The sequence below is a fragment of the Brassica napus genome, chromosome C5 (assembly GCF_020379485.1).
Source record: "Brassica napus cultivar Da-Ae chromosome C5, Da-Ae, whole genome shotgun sequence".
Classification (NCBI taxonomy): domain Eukaryota; kingdom Viridiplantae; phylum Streptophyta; class Magnoliopsida; order Brassicales; family Brassicaceae; genus Brassica; species Brassica napus.
Window position 1 is genome coordinate 46830932 of NC_063448.1, and position 17612 is coordinate 46848543.

General features: G+C 38.8%; 1 protein-coding gene across 1 annotated transcript; it reads left to right on the plus strand.

Annotated features, from left to right (window-relative positions):
• Positions 1–7957: 7957 nt before the first annotated feature.
• Positions 7958–10528, plus strand: LOC106356745 (pectinesterase inhibitor 1). Its single transcript, XM_048758477.1, has one exon. It carries the CDS (start codon positions 8484–8486, stop codon positions 9042–9044), a length of 561 nt encoding a protein of 186 aa, XP_048614434.1. The 5' UTR covers positions 7958–8483; the 3' UTR covers positions 9045–10528.
• The last annotated feature ends 7084 nt before the right edge of the window (positions 10529–17612 follow it).

A 17612-nucleotide genomic window follows, 5' to 3' on the forward strand; every position in this document is an offset into this window, starting at 1 on the left:
GAAGAGCTCAAGGAGTCGAGTTTGGGAGTTTTCATCAAGTTCAAGGAGCAGGGATTTGGTTGGGCTTCAAGGCTGGTTCACTACATGCTCAGTTTCAAGCTGGACATTAAGAAGAAGTATGAGATGTGGTCTCTCGTTGGTCCAGAACCTTTGAGGTTTTCACTGTTAGAGTTTGAAAACCTCACTGGTCTAAACTGCGAGTACATCGAGGACCTTGAGACACCAAAATGTGATGTTACCCCAGAGATGGTTTCTTTCTGGGGGATGCTGGGAGTTCATCTGGAAGCTGGGCCAACTACTGATCAGATAATAGCAGCACTGCAGAGATGCGGGGATTGGTCCAGGGAAGATCGCAAGCGGCTCGCGTACCTCTCCATCTTCACTGGATTCATTGAAGGGAGAAAGTTTTCAACCGCTACACGATCTACTCTGGCAAGGCTAGTGATGGATTTAGAACGGTTTGAGAATTATCCATGGGGGAGAGTCGCATTTAAGGTGCTGATGGACTCTTTGTGGAACAAAGAAATTGCTGGCTGTTACACCGTGGATGGGTTTATACAAGTTCTTCAGGTCTGGACGTACACAGCTATGCCGGAATTGGGTGCTAGTATTGGTGGTCCCAGAGCAGACAGTCCGTCTCCACCGATACTGGCTTACGAGGGCAGCAGAGGCCGCAGATCAATGAAAGCTGCTATCTTGAGTCAGGTATTTACTTCAATCCAAAAGACTGCGCAGACGACTTATTATAAGTCGTCTGGAAGGTCGTCCAGCTGGACGACTTATCGGACGACTTAATTAAGTCGTCTGGAAAGTCTTCCATCTGGACGACTTATTAGACGACTTATTATAAGTCGTCTGGAAAGTCTTCCATCTGGACGACTTATTAGACGACTTATTATAAGTCGTCTGGAAGGTCTTCCAGCTGGACGACATAGTAGACGACTTATAATTAAGTCGTCTATTTAGTATTTTTTTTCAAATATCTAACTCGATTCTTCTATTTACTGCAGACCCGCGTGATCAACTTTGTTGAGAAGGACATTAGTGAAATGTGGCCAAAATGGGACTCTGAGGTTGAGGACCTGCCCGCGGAGAACATCATTAAAGTCATGTATGAGCGGAGACCGTGGAAGTGGACCATGGATTGCTGGGAAGTCACTGGTACTAAGGTCAATACAAAACCTAAGGTTGTGACTCCATCAAAGAAGGCCAAAGAGATGGTTGTGTTGGAGGAGGAGGAGGAGGAGGAGGAAGACAATCCAAGACCTCGGAAGAAAGCTCGTAAAGAGGCTCCTAAAGTGGCTAGTGAAGAGGCTAGAGAAGAGGCTAGAGGGGTGACCAGAGAGGAGTTGGAAATTATGTTCAAGGGCGTAGCTGACTGCATGAAAAAAGGGTTTAATAAGTGCATGAGGGAGTTTAGGAAGTTGTCCGATAGATTGGAAGCTGTGGAGAAGAAGGTTGGTGTCACCAATCAGGCTACCCCTCAAGATAAACAGCCTACCCCTCTTGCCAAAGAAACCGGGGGTATAAACAAACAGGCTACCCCTCAAGATAAACAACCTACCCCTCATGCCAAAGAAACCGTGGTTAGTAACCAGCCTCCTCCTCATCAAACCAAACAGCAGCCTCCTCCTCCTCAAAAGAAACAGCCTCCTCCTCAAAAGAAACAGCCTCCTCCTCAAAAGAAACAGCCTCCTCAAATCAAAGAGGTTAGTATCAAATCCAGGGTTAACTAGTTGTCCAGACGACTGTAAAAGTTGTCTGGACGACTAGTTGACCCTGGACGACTTAAACGTAAGTTGTCTGGACGACTAGTTGACCACGGAAGACTTAATTTTAAGTCGTCCAGGTCCAACTAGTCGTCCAGACAACTTTTGTTTAAGTCGTCCAGAGTTAACTTGTGTGCAACTTTTATTGCAGAGATGGTTGCCGGAGGATACAGCAACCGAGGCATTCTCGGTAAATAAGACCTCCAAAGAGATTGTTGCTGTCACTTCCACCGATCACCAACCGAGCCTCGCTTCCACCGATCAACAACCGAGCCTCGCTTCCACCGAGCCAAGCGATCCAGTTTCAGAACCGAGCCTGGTTGTATTGGACAAGCGTGCAAAGAGTAAACGAGCGAAGAAACCTGCTCCCACTGTGAGATCTCCTTATACGGCAGAGAAAAAAAAAGATAAAGTGGGAGCCTATAATCCATTTCCGCCAGTAAACAAAGATCGGTTGAAGGAACTCGCTGATTGGTTGAAAACTGATCCGTAAGTGATTGCTTTACCCATAATAGCTTGATTTAGTCGTCCAAAACTGATTGCTTTTTTGTTTGCAGTCATTATTTAACTAAGACCGAGGACAAACCACGTACATCACCAACAAGGTGGTACCACTTCCTCCGGACAGCCAGAGGATGGCTGGAAGACTGCGTAAGTCTTCTGCACACGATTTAAGTCGTCTACAAAGTCGTCCAAGTAGACTACTTTCCAGACGACTTATTATAAGTCGTCTGGAAAGTCGTCTACTTGGACGACCACGTAGACGACTTATATTTAAGTCGTCTGGTAACTTCTAACTTGTTATATTTAATATGCAGCATATAGATGCTTGGATTAATGTGCTAAGGCAGAGGTATCAGGAGAACCCACAAGCTTTCAGGAGCGAGCGAATGTGCTTCCTGGATCACAACTTTTCCCAGTCTTGGAGAGAGCAGTATCACCTCTTCAAAACATCGGAACCTGATCACAAAGGTTTAGGAAGAGTTCTACCTGGTGGGGCGTCGTATTTTTATGACGGATCAATACCTTCATTTTGCCAATCAAACAAGAAGTGGGGGGAGGACATTGATGATATCTATGCGCCAGTGAACTTGGACGACAAGCATTGGGTTGCTATTTGGATATCGATCCCTAAGAGGCACATAGTCGTCTGGGACAGCATACCTTCATCTAGTGTACCAGACGCATGGGATGCGATAATGGAGCCTTTTCTCCAGATGGTCCCTTATCTGCTTGTTGAGTGCGCAGCCACCGACGAAATACGGGTCAAATACGGGTTGGAGCCATACACATATGAGAGACCGCTGAAAGGTGTACCCACGGCCAACAATGGTGATTGTGGCGTGTACACTGTAAAGTACATTGAATGTCATGCTCTCGGTGTCTCCTTTGACCCTAAAGACTTTGCTAGGTGCAACGCAAAGAAAATGAGGGATAATATGGCGGTGGATATATGGAAGGAGCTTGTTGATCAGCATCTAAAAGAAAATGTGGATGGTGATAGGTTCGTGGGCTTGTATGATTAGATTAGTGTTTGTATTTGAACTTGTCTTTGTATTTGAATATATAAGTTGAACTTGTAAATATATAAGTTGTAAATATATAAGTTGTCTGGAAGATTAGTGTTTGTATTTGAACTTGTAAATATATAAGTTGTCTGGAAGATTAGTGTTTGTATTTGAACTTGTAAATATATAAGTTGTCTGGAAGAAATAAGTCGTCTGGAAGGTTTTCCAACTGGACGACTTACAAATAAGTCGTCTAGAAGGTTTGGACGACTTATTATAAGTCGTCTGGAAGGTTTTCCAACTGGACGACTTACAAATAAGTCGTCTAGAAGGTTTGGACGACTTGAAGGGATAGTAGAAGGTAGTCTAAAAATAAAATACACTTGAAGGGATAGTAGAAGGTCGTCTAAAAATAAAATACACTGGACGACTTAGTAGAAGGTCGTCTAAAAATAAAATACACTGGACGACTAAAACTTTAGTCGTCTGGACGGGTAATCAAGACTGGACGACTTAAAAATTTTGTGTACATTGTGGTTTCGTATGGCCAGTTTCCTTGCAGTTTGAGCATCTCCGTGCCCTGTGTTTCTTCCTGGGTTTGTGTCCTCTCATCCTAGATAGCTCCAACCAAGATTGCCATCTTGATTTCTTCGGTCTCCCCCGACCACGCTTTAGTTCTGGAGGAAAGCATTCTCGTTCCTCAATATGTTGTGACACGATAGGATATATATTCTCTGAGTATCCTGCATACAGATAATTCTTTGAGTACAGTGGACATACAAGTGTGGAGATATGCAAACCAGCATGTATTCCAGCAGCTATAGCATGAGAGCAAGGTATTTTCTCCACTCCATAGACACCACAATCACACTTTGCATGTTCCAAATCAACCACACAGTCCATTTTGCCACCTTTGACAAAGAAATGCCATCCATCAATTGGTTCGACCGTCATCGTACCCGCTATCTCTTCTCGAACAGCAAGCAAGTATTCAACACCCCCGCTATGTTCAGTTGTGAGACTCAAAGCATCTTGTCTCCTTTTCCAATACCATTTTCCTAACTTCTGCCTTATGAACTCCAGCAGGAACGTAATCGGAAATCCTCTTGCTCGCTTCAGTGCGGAATTAATAGATTCAGCAATGTTGCTTGTTTTTATGTTGAACCTGTTCCCCTTACAATAAACCCTTGACCATAGCCTGACGTCGGCTTTCTCCAAATACGTTGCAAGTTCCGGGTTTGCACTCCGTATCTCAGCCATGTACCGGTCAAAATCGTAAACCGTGTGAGCATAAGCAGCCCCTTTCACCAAGTACATGAGATGTTTCCCTTTAAACTTTTTGACAATGTTATCTTGAAGGTGATAATAACATATTCCTCGGGTTGCCCAAGGAAACACCTTATCACACGCACTTTTAATGGCCTTGTGCCGGTCGGAGACTATCACCAGAGGCTTGTCATGAGATATACAACTAGCCAATTTTGTGAAAAACCATTCCCAAGAAGGTATATCTTCCTCATCCACGATCCCAAAAGCCAATGGGAATATCTGAAAATTGCCATCTTGTGCGGCTGCAACTAACATAGTTCCTCCATACTTTCCACTTAGGTGAGTTCCATCCACCACAATGACCCTTCTCTGATACTTAAAACCTTTGATAGAAGCTCCAAAAGAGAGAAATAGATACTTAAATCTTTTCATAGAATCAAGTTCTATCGCCGTGATAGAATCAGGATTTGCAATGGAGATTTGCTCGAGATATGATGCCAGACGCGAATACCCTTCTTCTGCTGATCCTCTCACCAATCTTTGTGCATATAACAGTGCTCTGTATGAAGTGGTGTAATCAAGCGCCATGCCAAACATGTTCCTCATTGCATCAGTGATATGCTGCGGAGTTATCCCATCAATGATTCCAACACGATCAATGAAAAGACTACCTACATACTTCGGAGTACAGTGTCTCCGCTGAGCGATTCGGTCTCCCGCTGAGCATAAATGTTTTTCCACATACTTTGTTACCCAAAACGTGTTTGTCCCATGTTTGACACTCGCTCTGACCTTCCATCCACAATAGCTAACCGGACATGTTGCCACAACGAGAGTTTTCGTTGATTTGTATAATTTGAAAGAAAACTTACCCCTCACTGCTGCCAACCGCAGCTCTGAAAGCAGAGCACCCTTGCTAACAAAACTCTGGTTGACATAGATACTGGTACCATTCGATTTTCCTCCTTCAATAGCATTTGTCTTAGCATATGTCTTTTGGATTTCTTCAAAACAAATATTATCATCATCTTCCTCGTCCTCATCTGGAACCTTTCCATAAAGACTGTAATCCCCACCATTCTGATCCGTTTCACCAACAATAGAATTATCAGCATCCTCCTCCCCATTTTCCTCCTCCCCATCTTCTTCCCATTCACCAGCTTCATCATTATCACCAACATCTTCTTCCCATTCACCAGCTTCATCATTATCACCAACATCTTTTTCCCATTCACCAGCTTCATCAATATCCCTTTTCTCTGAAACCGTTTCGACCTTGCTGCGGCTTGATACACAAAGACATACTCTATGGGTTTTGAGTATCTCCAGCAAGTTTCGAACTTGTCTATCACTTGTAACATGAATGGGAAGACTGCCTGGAGCCATCATCATTTCTGCTGGTAATGAGTAGCTAATCTCCACACTCACTGTTCTCATGTCCAGGTTATAATCTTCTTGAGCCATTGCAACAAGTTCAGCATGTGTTGAATCTTCATTCAATAAAAACAATCTTCCTCCTTTGAGATCATCAACCACAAAATCCCAACGGAAATCTCTCAACAACCATTCTCCATACACTGCATGTAACTGAAAAATCATCTGCAAATATTCAAAATAAAACACATTAGTAAACATAGAGAAAAGGGAAATGAAGAAGTTCAATAAACATTGCCGCAGACGACTTAGCATTAAGTCGTCCAGAAGACTTAAAGGTAAGTCGTCTAAAGAGGTCACTTTTGCAATTGAAAATTAAAAGGGACGACTTAATTCTAAGTCGTCCGGCTTTGTTTGTTAAAAAAAAAACTTCAGACGACTTATATATAAGTCGTCTACGAGAAACGGGCTAGTTTTGCATTTGACCGAATCGTGTCAGATCTTTGACTATTTCTGGACGACTTATAATTCAGTCGTCTCTGGGAAAGTTAAAATTTCAATATTTTATGAAAACTTGACGACTTACACGTAAGTCGTCCTAGGTTAGTTTTGTAATTGAAAAATAAAACTTGAAATTTAACTTTCTCCAGACGACTTAGATGAAAGTCGTCCAGCTAAACGACTTAATTTAAGGTCGTCCGGGATAAGCAAGGTTTGACCAGAAAATTGGGAAAAATTCTGGACGACTTTGCTTTCCCCGGACGACTTTAAATTAAGTCTTCTGGAGGGACGACTTTATATTAAGTCGTCTGGTTAAAGTTAAATTATGAAGTTTTATTTTTCAATTACAAAACTAACCTAGGACGACTTACACGTAAGTCGTCAAGTTTTCATAAAATATTGAAATTTTAACTTTCCCAGAGACGACTGAATTATAAGTCGTCCAGAAATAGTCAAAGATCTGACACGATTCGGTCAAATGCAAAACTAGCCCGTTTCTCGTAGACGACGTATATATAAGTCGTCTGAAGTGTTTTTTTTTAACAAACAAAGCTGGACGACTTAATTTAAGTCGTCCGTTTGACCAGAAGACTCATCAGTAAGTCTTCTACATACAGATGACTTACTAGTAAGTCTTCTACGCGAACAGATCTTGAAAAAAAATTCAAATTCGTACCTTAAACTAGGTGAGATGACTTCGTTTGCACACAGGGTCTTCTCCAACCACCCAGAACCTCAAACGAAAGCAACCGTAAGTCAAAACGAAAGAAATATGGCTCTGCAACCATAGCCCATATTTTGAATCAAAAGCTTGAGTTTTTTGGATGAATATAGAGAGAAAGTGAAAGAAATGTTGTTTTTAGTTCATAACAATTGAAACAGAGAGAGTGTAAAGAGATTTACGTGCATTAAAGGGCATTAAAAGCTCCAAACAGTTCGTACAAGGTTGTTGCCACTATTCATTGCAGTGGCAGTATTGTAAATACTTGAAGAAGATGAGGTTGAGACAGTAAAGAAGCCATTTTCGAAAAAAAAAAAAAAAATGTTAATGGCATTTTCGTAGATAAAGTGCAGATGTGGGGTTAAAATCTCAAAAAAAAAAAGAGTCAAAAGAAAAGGTTAGTTTTCTGTTTGACTCCAAGTTTTGAGTCACTTTTGCAAAAAGCCCATATTTCATTTACTTCACCAAGATTGTACCTGCCAAATAGGTGTTACTTTTTATCAAATTGATTTGTAACTTTAATCAAAATAACTACCAAAATACATTTTAAATGGTAATATACTGATACAGTCGTGTTCAACAAAAAACACAAAGATATCCCTTCGGCTAATAGAAATTTAAAAAAATTTCATGTTTACCACTTTCATTGTACTATTATTTATTTTTACCACCACTAAAGTGACATAATAATAATAATATTTTTTTATGTTTTCGAATTATACTTTTTCACATTCAAATAATTAAAAAAAAAATTGAATTTTTTTTCAAACCATTTTTTTCCAAAATTTCTTTTTGAAAATCAAAATTATGTTTGAAACTGTTTAAAAAAATTATTTTTTAAATATATATATATTTATTTATTTATTAGAATTCTAAATTTTATATTCCAAAAACTTTACTACATCTCTCAGCTCTAAACTTTAAATCTAAATTAGTTAATTCTAAAGATATAGTCGTGTAGATGTATTTTACCCTTCATTAAAAGTGAGAATAAAATTGGTTAGTGTAAACATGAAAAGTGCTAGTATGAATGTGGTATTGTGGCAATTTCCCTAGAACTTTAAGGTGAATTAATTAGTAAACAATATATTTATTAAGATACGTTTTTACTAATTCCGTTATGAATTTGGAATATTTTTTTAATAGAAGTACTAAATATAGTGTTACATACTTACATATATAGTCAAGTCAATGAATTTAGTTTCATGTTATTATTTTCTTACTAATCTGCACATTCCTAAATAGAGAGAGATTATCTCTTATATATAATCGGTTTACTGATAAACAAACACCCCCAAGATCTAAATAAATCACATACCTCCTTTTACCACATTCAAGGCAATGGCTTTCTCCTGCGTCACAAGAGACCTAATTTCAGTTCTTGCCCTTATTCTTCTATCATTTACCCCTTTCTCGTCATCTTTTTCTCCGAGGGACAAAGTCACAATAGGAGTGCTTGCCCAACTCTGCGCAAAACCGCCAATCTACAACCATTTCTGCGCCGGTTGGCTAGCCCCTGATCCAGAAACTTTCAACCTCGACATAAGTGGTCTTGTCGACTTGGTCCTCCAAAAGACGCAGTTGTTTGCCTATAAGAATCTTGCCATGATGAAAGGCTTAGTGAGAACCACAAATGATCCGAGGCTCAAGGTCCCATATACGACCTGTGTGACAGGTTATGAGTCAGCCATTAAAGCCATCGAGGGAGCTCAAACGTTTGCGACCTCTAAATCGTACAAGCTAGCATCTCAAGCAGCTTCTAAATCCTTTGATAGTATATCGTCTTGTGAAGCTGATCTTAAAGGACAGCAAAATGTGCCTGCTTATGTTCCTCAACGCAATTTGATGTACGGAAGAATGTGTACCGTTGATTCAGTTTTCTCCAGCGTTTTAAGTTCTTGATTCTTTTGCATCTTTCATTCACCTACAAGGTGGCAATAAAAAATAGACCTATCAAAATTCCATTTACTATCTGCTGTAATAACATATGTTTTTTTTTATAAGTTTCTTGGACTTCCAACTTAAAAGGAATTGACAATTAGTAGATTGATCTTAACTATTTATATATTATTAAATGTCCTGCTCGATGTGAGATACTTATCCCTAATACCCCTCCTCGAGATGATAGCTCTTATCGGCCAGAAATCTCGGAACTTTAAAACATTTATACACGGTCGAGCGAGTCAATTACGACCTTTATACCCGGTCAGGGAGGATTATCTTAATTAAGGGTTTATGGTATTTAGGATATGGGCTCGGATAACCATTAGTCTCACAGAATCCATCATACCTATAGAAACCCGTTAAAACAAAAAAAGAGAGAGAATGGTCGAGTATCTTTGTGGTGGTCGAGTCGCGGGCGATAAGGATCAATTGAGAAGTTTTGAAGTACGAGGTGGGCGAAGAAGTGATCGTGGGTGAACTATGAGTCGAATAAGTTGCTTGACCATAGTTAGAAGATGTCTTAGATTGATCAGTTAGACGTTTTGAAAGCATCACGTTTTTGGAAGCACGACGTTCTAGAAGCTCGACGTTTTAGAAAAATGATGTTTCTTCAGCACGAACTTTTCCACGAAACTTCGGCGGAATATTATTTCAAAGACACTGGAAGCAGGACGGGAATTAAGCAGGACGGAAAGCAAGCACGACGGGATCGAAGCATGACGGAAAAACCCGAAATTGGACGAAACCTTAATTTCGGTATTATGGAAGTTTTCGATGAAGCCGAAGGATCGGGAATTATTTACCGCCAAGGTCAGAGTTCAGTCTGGAGTTTATTAAAAATATTCAGCTCATCAGAACGGGAGCAGAAAAATAGTCAGGGTTAATCGCAGATCCGAAAAATTGCCGGAAGGACCGAAATCAGACGAATGGACCGAGAAGCTCGAGGTGGCTCGTTGCATGGGTTCAGAACGTGGTGTCAGCCATCTAACAAGCTGAGTGTCTCCAAAAGCACGAGGTGTCGCCGTACATGGAAGCAGTACACGCAGTCTGACATGTAGAAGCACGAGGTGGATCGACCAAGAACGAAGTGTCGCCGCGCATGCAATCGAAGTATGCGGCCAGCCATGTGTGAGTTGCTGTGGCGCCTTGCATGAGTTACAGTCATGCAGCCTGACATATGGGAGGAGTGGTGGTGGCCTGTATGTGTCATGGCCATGCTGATAGCCATGTGGAGCACGAGGTACTGCCACGCATGCGTCCGGAGCCATGCGAAGCGACACGCGGGCTGCCACCAACCTGAAGCTGATTGGCTGGTGTCTCCTATAAATACCCCATGACCCCAGCTCATTTCAACACTTCCAGACCTGTCCAAACCAAGTTAAAAACATGAGAGAAAAGTAGAAAAGGAAAGCAAGTGATTCCGAGCTATTTCGAGAGTTTTAGAGAGTTTTCGAAGTCAGTTCCCTACTGATTTCGAGTCAGCGCCTAGGGAAGGTTCTGTCTAACTGAATTCTTCCAGGACAGTCAGTTCCTTTGATGATCAAGTCGAGGTTCTGTTCAGAGTTAGTTCAGTTCCACGGGTTCAGATCGGTCGAAGTTCTGCTCGATGCTCCGCCGGGAAGTCAAAGAACTGTCCAGAAGCTAAAGGAGGTTCTGTCAAAGTCCAGATCAGTCTGTCGAGGCCTGTCAGTTTCTTCATGGTGAAGCCGAGGTTCTGTCCAAGTCAAGATCAGTCCAGTCCAGTCCAGTCAAGTCGTCCATGGGGTTTTGGCTAAGTCCTCTCCGATCAACCAGCTGCTTCTCGCCTAGAACACTGTGAGTTGGTCTTGTTTGAATTCCACTTAGAATTTAGGGTAGATTGAGTCTGCATATAGATTAGAATGATCACGCTATTGAATGGTAGAGTCATTAGGGTTATTGTATTTATGGAACCGGACTCAGCTTAGCACGGGCTAAGCTGAGATGAATGGAATTAAGACTGAGATAATAATCTGACTAGGACTAGGATGCATCATGTTTTCTATTCTTGTGTATTGATATGGTTGAGTGCAGGTTCCCGTTATCTTTAAAGATAATTTCATAGCAGGAGGCTGAACTATCTGGGTAACGGTTTGATTGAGTTGTTTAGTATTAATATTATTGTTTAATTGTTGGTGTCAATGGTCTTAGGCCATATAGGCCGGAATACTGGTACTATTGGTTACTCTTGTAGAGTCGAGTGTCTAGTTAGGATCTGGAACTTTAGCCTTAGGTTAGGTTCTAGATTGAGTTTGTGTTGTGTGAGTGTTGCCGACAGTATGTGCGTAACCTGCCCATGCTAGGCCTGATATTGGCATGTATATGTTTGAGTGATTGCTTGTGAAGGGTGGTGGATATTAAAGCTATGCGGTATCATTGGTTGGCCGATCATGTTCTTCTCTGATTGTTGGTCGATCGGCTAATGATACTTGCATAGTCTAAGTGTCTAACACTACATGAGTACTGAACTCAGGCGTATATATGGTTAACTAGGGATTGGTTCTTGACTTGTTTTAATGCAGGTTCCCATTACTTGAAGCTAGATCATGGCAGGAGGCCAAGTCTAACTTAGTAATGGTTTGCTTAGCCTTAGTTTATATTGCATGCTAGGGCTAGATTGATTGTTATTTTGGGTTGTATGGGTTGGAGTCTAGGTTGCGAGTAGAGGCCGCCAGCTCACTGTGTAATACTAGATTATTCATCTAACTCTGTTGTCCTTTTTGCAGGTCGCTTTAGGTAAGGATGATCGGATAGCTTGGTGCTAGACGTTAGGACCGCCGGTGTAGATTTTCATGCCTTTTATAAACGGTATTGTGTTATGGTTTAGTTGACTCGATTTGGCATTAGACCGGGCCCAGTCTTGAATTATTCCATGTATGAATATTTCCTAAATCAATAAAAGTAATTGTTTTATATGCGATTCATGAGTACTCTGATATTTGACTAGTCCGGTCTAACACAACGTTAGGTTGTGGTACTGGTTGAAAAGCTTTAGGCCTCGATCTAACGAAAAACGCTAACTCTAGGTACGGGTTGCAAAGCCTTGTGCCTTGACGCAGCGGGACGAGTTAGTGGATGAACGGATCTAGGTCGTGGAGTAAATTTTGTGACTCTAACCGGATCGTCCCTAACCCGTCACGTAGCGCTTCCGGACCATGGTGTTGGGTTGGGCGGTATGTCATGTTCTTGTTTGATTGTTGGCTGGCCGGTTGGCCTTTCATCTCCAACCCTTGGTGTGGGTCGTGTATCGGTCATGTTCTTGTTTGATTGTTGGCTGGGTCGACTTATGTCTAGGACGATTCGGGGGTGCTACAATACCCCTCCGAGATAATGCTCTTTTCTAGCTATCTCGAAGAAATTGAGCTTTTCATTGGGCCATCAATTCGTGGGATGACCGGGCCACTTTTCGGGCCGGATTAATGGGTCAGGATATTAGACCCGCTCTGATATCATGATAAGTTTTATGGCTTCCAACTTAAAACCAATTAAGAATTAGTGGATTGACTTTAACCATTTATATATTATTTAATGTCTCTTAAAATTCCCGATGTGGGATACTTATGTCTAAAATCTTTGTTTCTTATATTTACTTTTCCATATTTTTTTTTCATGCAAGGTTTTGTTACGCTATGTTGATTATATATGTTGTGATGTAGAAATTATAGGTAAAGATAAAAGATATCTAATCTATTTTATTAAAATAGAATTCATAATTTCTTTTCAAGTTTCATATTTAAAAATGGATTTTCCCTAAAAAATTATGTAATAGGTATATCTAAATAACATTTTGGCATCATAGCTAAATCACCTCCTATATTGTCGACTACAATAACTATTTTGCTTATATATTGGTTCGGTTAACAAAATATTTTGTCATCAATAACGAATCACATTATATAGATGTGCGAGTATAGTAACATTCTCCTCTATGGCAACTGAAAAACAAAAGAAACTCCTCAACCAATCCATGGTTAAACTGTGATCAAACAACATCACACAACCTCAAACAATGCCGCTTCAAGGTCTGAATCACCAGCGACTATCCAAAACCTCGACCTCAGCTACTCATTGACGATTCTCTCGATGCAATGGAGAATTACACAGACCTAATGGAGCTATGTTTGGAGAAGAACAACCCTCAAGCTCACTATATAGAGAGAATGAAGGAGTACTTCCACAACAACAACAAAACCAAGGGATTGGATCACCTCCGCCCTTCTGCTGACGGTGTGTGTGACAACGGATGGCCTACTAATGATCTCTAGAGGCAACATGGATGAAGGCAAACAATATTAGGCAACTTTGGGTGCATAGTAAGAAAAAAGTTTAGCCATGTATTGTTTCTCTTCATCCAGGTTCCATCTGCACATCATAAGTAGACCATACATGTACGTACCGTTGTCATAATTTTGGTTAGTGGAACGGTGGAGGTGGTCCAATCCTTGGTAGTGTTGTTGAAGTAGAAATACTCATATCCTTCAGATATAGTGAGCCTCATGATTGTGGTTTTCCACCGTACAAAGAGGATAGTCTGAGAAGTATAGTCAAGGTTTTGGAAAGAAGGTGGTGATTCTGCTCCTGGAGCGGCAATGATAAGTTTTCGGCAGTGTAATGTTGGGTGACCAAAGCCAAAGGTTCGATTGGTAGGGGAGCTTGGTTGGTTTCAGGGGCCACGATGAAGTCATTTTGAGGGGAAGCCATGGCTTTGTGTTATTATAAGTTTGTATTATCTTTGGAGAGAAACTTCACTGAGGAAGGTTTTATATAGCTTTTTGGGATGGTTTTAACGAAGATCTCGTGTTTTTAATGTCTATGATGTGTTTTAAAGAGCGTTTGACTTATTGCTTAATTATAGGGATTTGATTTAGGAATTATTTGCTTTTCTATTCTCCTAATTTCTATTAAGTAAGTAATAATAATACTGTGTGCATTTTTTTGTGTTATGAGTTTTTTTTATTTTCGATATCTGTGTGTTGTGTTTTGAATATTATAAAGTTGTACAAACCATTAGATTATTTCTTGAGGTGGTAAAATCCAGTATTTTTATTGTTGTAGTTGAGAACATTTGAGAACTAGATAGATTTGTGTATATAAAAGACCTTATTGAAACATAGACTTGAAATAGCTCAAAAGAGCTTTATTATGCAAGAAACTAAAAAGGAAAGAAGAAGCTTTTAAGCATACACCAAGATGAAGATAATGTTTGATTGATACTCATAAATGGGAAAGAGGCTGCTCAATGCGCAGCCAAGGTTACTGACATTAAGGCATATACATGAGCTTCGATAATGGGTTTGCGGTCTTTACTTGGGCCTTGCTAATAGTAGTCATATTATTCTTGGATGGCTTCTTTGTGAAGAGGTACATGTTTGTCATGCTCTATTCAAGTTTGCATTGAAACTAAACCAGTTAGCTGTGTTATACAAAACTTACGCTTCTTTAATAGATTAGATGACTAGTTTCAAATATATACACATTTATATATCTATATATATATAAAGATGTTGGTGACCCTCCTGTGATGCCACATAGGATGCCACGTCAGAAACTCGGTTCCCGTACGCGCGACACCTATCCCAGTATGATGAAACTCATCGTTTCATTTATTCTGAAGTTTAATGGGCTTTCACGAAAGTCTTTGTTTTTGGTTTATTGGGCTGAAGAGATAAGCAAAAGCTTAGCCCATTTTTATCGTCACCTTCCTCAAGACGTCGGCACTAGATATCTAGGGTTCTTTGTGTGTTTTGATTTTCATTCATCTCCAACAATGGAGGGAGATTCTGGAGAGTAATTTGTGATGAATCGTCATGTAAATTCCTTGGAGCGTGATGTTTCAGTGTCGTTTCGTCTCATGTTCTTCTCCAAGGAAGCGTTACACGCTGAATTAATTCAAATTAAAGAGGTTCTTAATTCCTTGACCCACTTCAACCACAATCTCTCATTCATTTCATCTTCCTCTCTTCCAAGCGGTGCATCTAAAGCTATAAAAAGGTACATCTACATACCGTAAACATCATCATCCTCACAAATCTATATATATATAAATATGTTGGTATCTTTCCTGCTTTGCCACGTGGAAAGTCGTTCGCTGCAGAGGCGACACGTGTCCGTCACAACATTATTTGGGCTTCAGACTTATAAATTTTGGGTCTTATACAACTCTAATTTTTCAAGTCCGGTAACCCACAAAGTCCACCTCTGAACCAGCAGCCGTAATCAATTATATATAGATAGATAACAAAAAAAATTAATGTCATCGTAAAATACTTTACCACTTAAATTATTTGTCGGTCTCTTTAGGCTCTATTATTTATGACTCTAAACTTTTATTTGGGTCTATACAATAATATTATTCTTACTATAGTCAACTAGCAAATGAAAAATAGATTTGATTCATCCGCCAATGTATTTTTCTAAGTTAATATATGGTCAATAATTGTATCCCAATTTTAATTTATAAATAAATAGAATGACGAGAGGTTTGAGATCAAACATTAAAATCGATGTGCCGTTAACCAGTACTACAAAACTCTGCACACATGAAATTAGCCATGTGTTTATCCGTAACTGAAGAATCGAACCTTACCAAATAAAAAACAAAATCGAAACTAAATCAAATTTCATAAATCAGGTATATTTCTATATATCATGTATTCTATATTTTTCTGAAACTAAAATATCAAAAACAAATGAGAACCGAACCAAAATCAATAAGTATCTCAATTTGAAATATAATTTACAAATCTAAAATATTAAATAAACTTATTTTTACAGTAACAAATATCATAAAATTATTATTTATAAACTGAACTATCCAAAATGAATTATATGAATACCATTTCCCTAAATTATTTAAAATTATATAAACTACCTGATAATTTATCCAAAAAACTCAAATCACCTGTTTTTTTCCTGGCAAAAAACAATTTATCAATAAAATTTACTCAAATTAACCAAAATAATCTGAAACGCCCGTAACCGAAAGAGACCCGATTTTGTTTTTGATATTAGTTGGTTCCCCACTTTGTTGTCCAAACTGAACCAAAAAAATAAAATATCTGAACGAGAATTGAATCAAATTTTATAAATAACCGAACATATCTTATATCTGTAGAATTAAAAAATAAAATAAAATAAACCAAAACAATTCCAAAAAAAATAATTATAAAAAATTTTGAATTTTAAAAAAGTATAATTCGAAAACATAAAACTATAAATAATTGTTTGTTATATATATATCAAGAACAAGGATATAAGAGTCTTTTGCCACTTATTGAAAATATAATTTTAAAAATGCCCCTTTAGTGATGGTAAAGATCAATAATGGCACCATGAATGTGGTAAACATGAAATTTCACCTATTATCGATTTAAAGTTAATATTTTCTTTTATTATGTCAAATTGAACTAAGAATAATAAGAAGATATATATATATATATATATATTATCATATTATTCTGAATTGTTTTTCGCTAATTTTGTATTCTCTGAAAAAATAGAATAATGAAGTATATTGTCATTTTAATTCCAAACCAAAAATGTTTATTAAAAATAATGGCACTCGCATCAGTTGAAATTCATCAGTCTCTAACAAATTTAAAAATATTAAAAGCTGAAAAAGAAGAAAGAGAAAGGATAAAAAAAAAGAGCAAGAGTGGTACATGTTTTTTTATTTTAATTTTTAAAATTATTAATAACTAAATTATGTACAAAAATAATAATAAAAATATTAGTGAGGTACTCTACTTGCTATTTTACCACTAATGACGCCCTAACAATGTGATCCCAGAATTCTATTCATTATTGTTTTTTATAATATAGTTTTCAATCCAGCATGATTTTTAAATGCTTCATAAAATTAATATAAGTTTATATAAAACAGTTTTTATTATTAACTTTCCGCCCGCAGGGCGGGCCGATCCTATTATTATATATATAAAAAAATGTTTGTCTACCTCCTGTTGCGCCACCTCAGCATCCATGTCACAAAGTCGAGTCCTGAGAAGCCGACACGTGTCCCTTCTATTAATACTCTACGTTTCATTTATAGAGTGGGCTGCTGCTTTCAGTTTTGTTATAGAGTTGAGCCGAAACTGAAAACATTGTCGAAGTCCAATATTGACAATCTTGCAATCATCTATTTTTAAGGTTCATGATATTCTTCAAACTCTGATTTGTTAAACCGACCATGGAGTTTCGGATAGGTTATGAGAGACGAATTTTACGGTCAATCTTTGGTAAGAGCTGTCATTTGTGTCGATTTGTCTGTATTCCTTCTCGACGGCAAAGGGAAACCGGACCGTTAAGGGATGCATTCAATGTTGCCATTGACAACCTTCTTAATTACCCACCCTTCCATGTTTCCTCATTCAATGAATATCTTTTTTCTTCCAGTCGGTGAATCTTCTGCTATAAAAGGTGAGCTTGGAACCCGTGAACATCATCATTTCATTCCACACAACCATAAAAAAAATTCTTTGAGCAGAATGTGAAAGAAGAAGGAAGAGA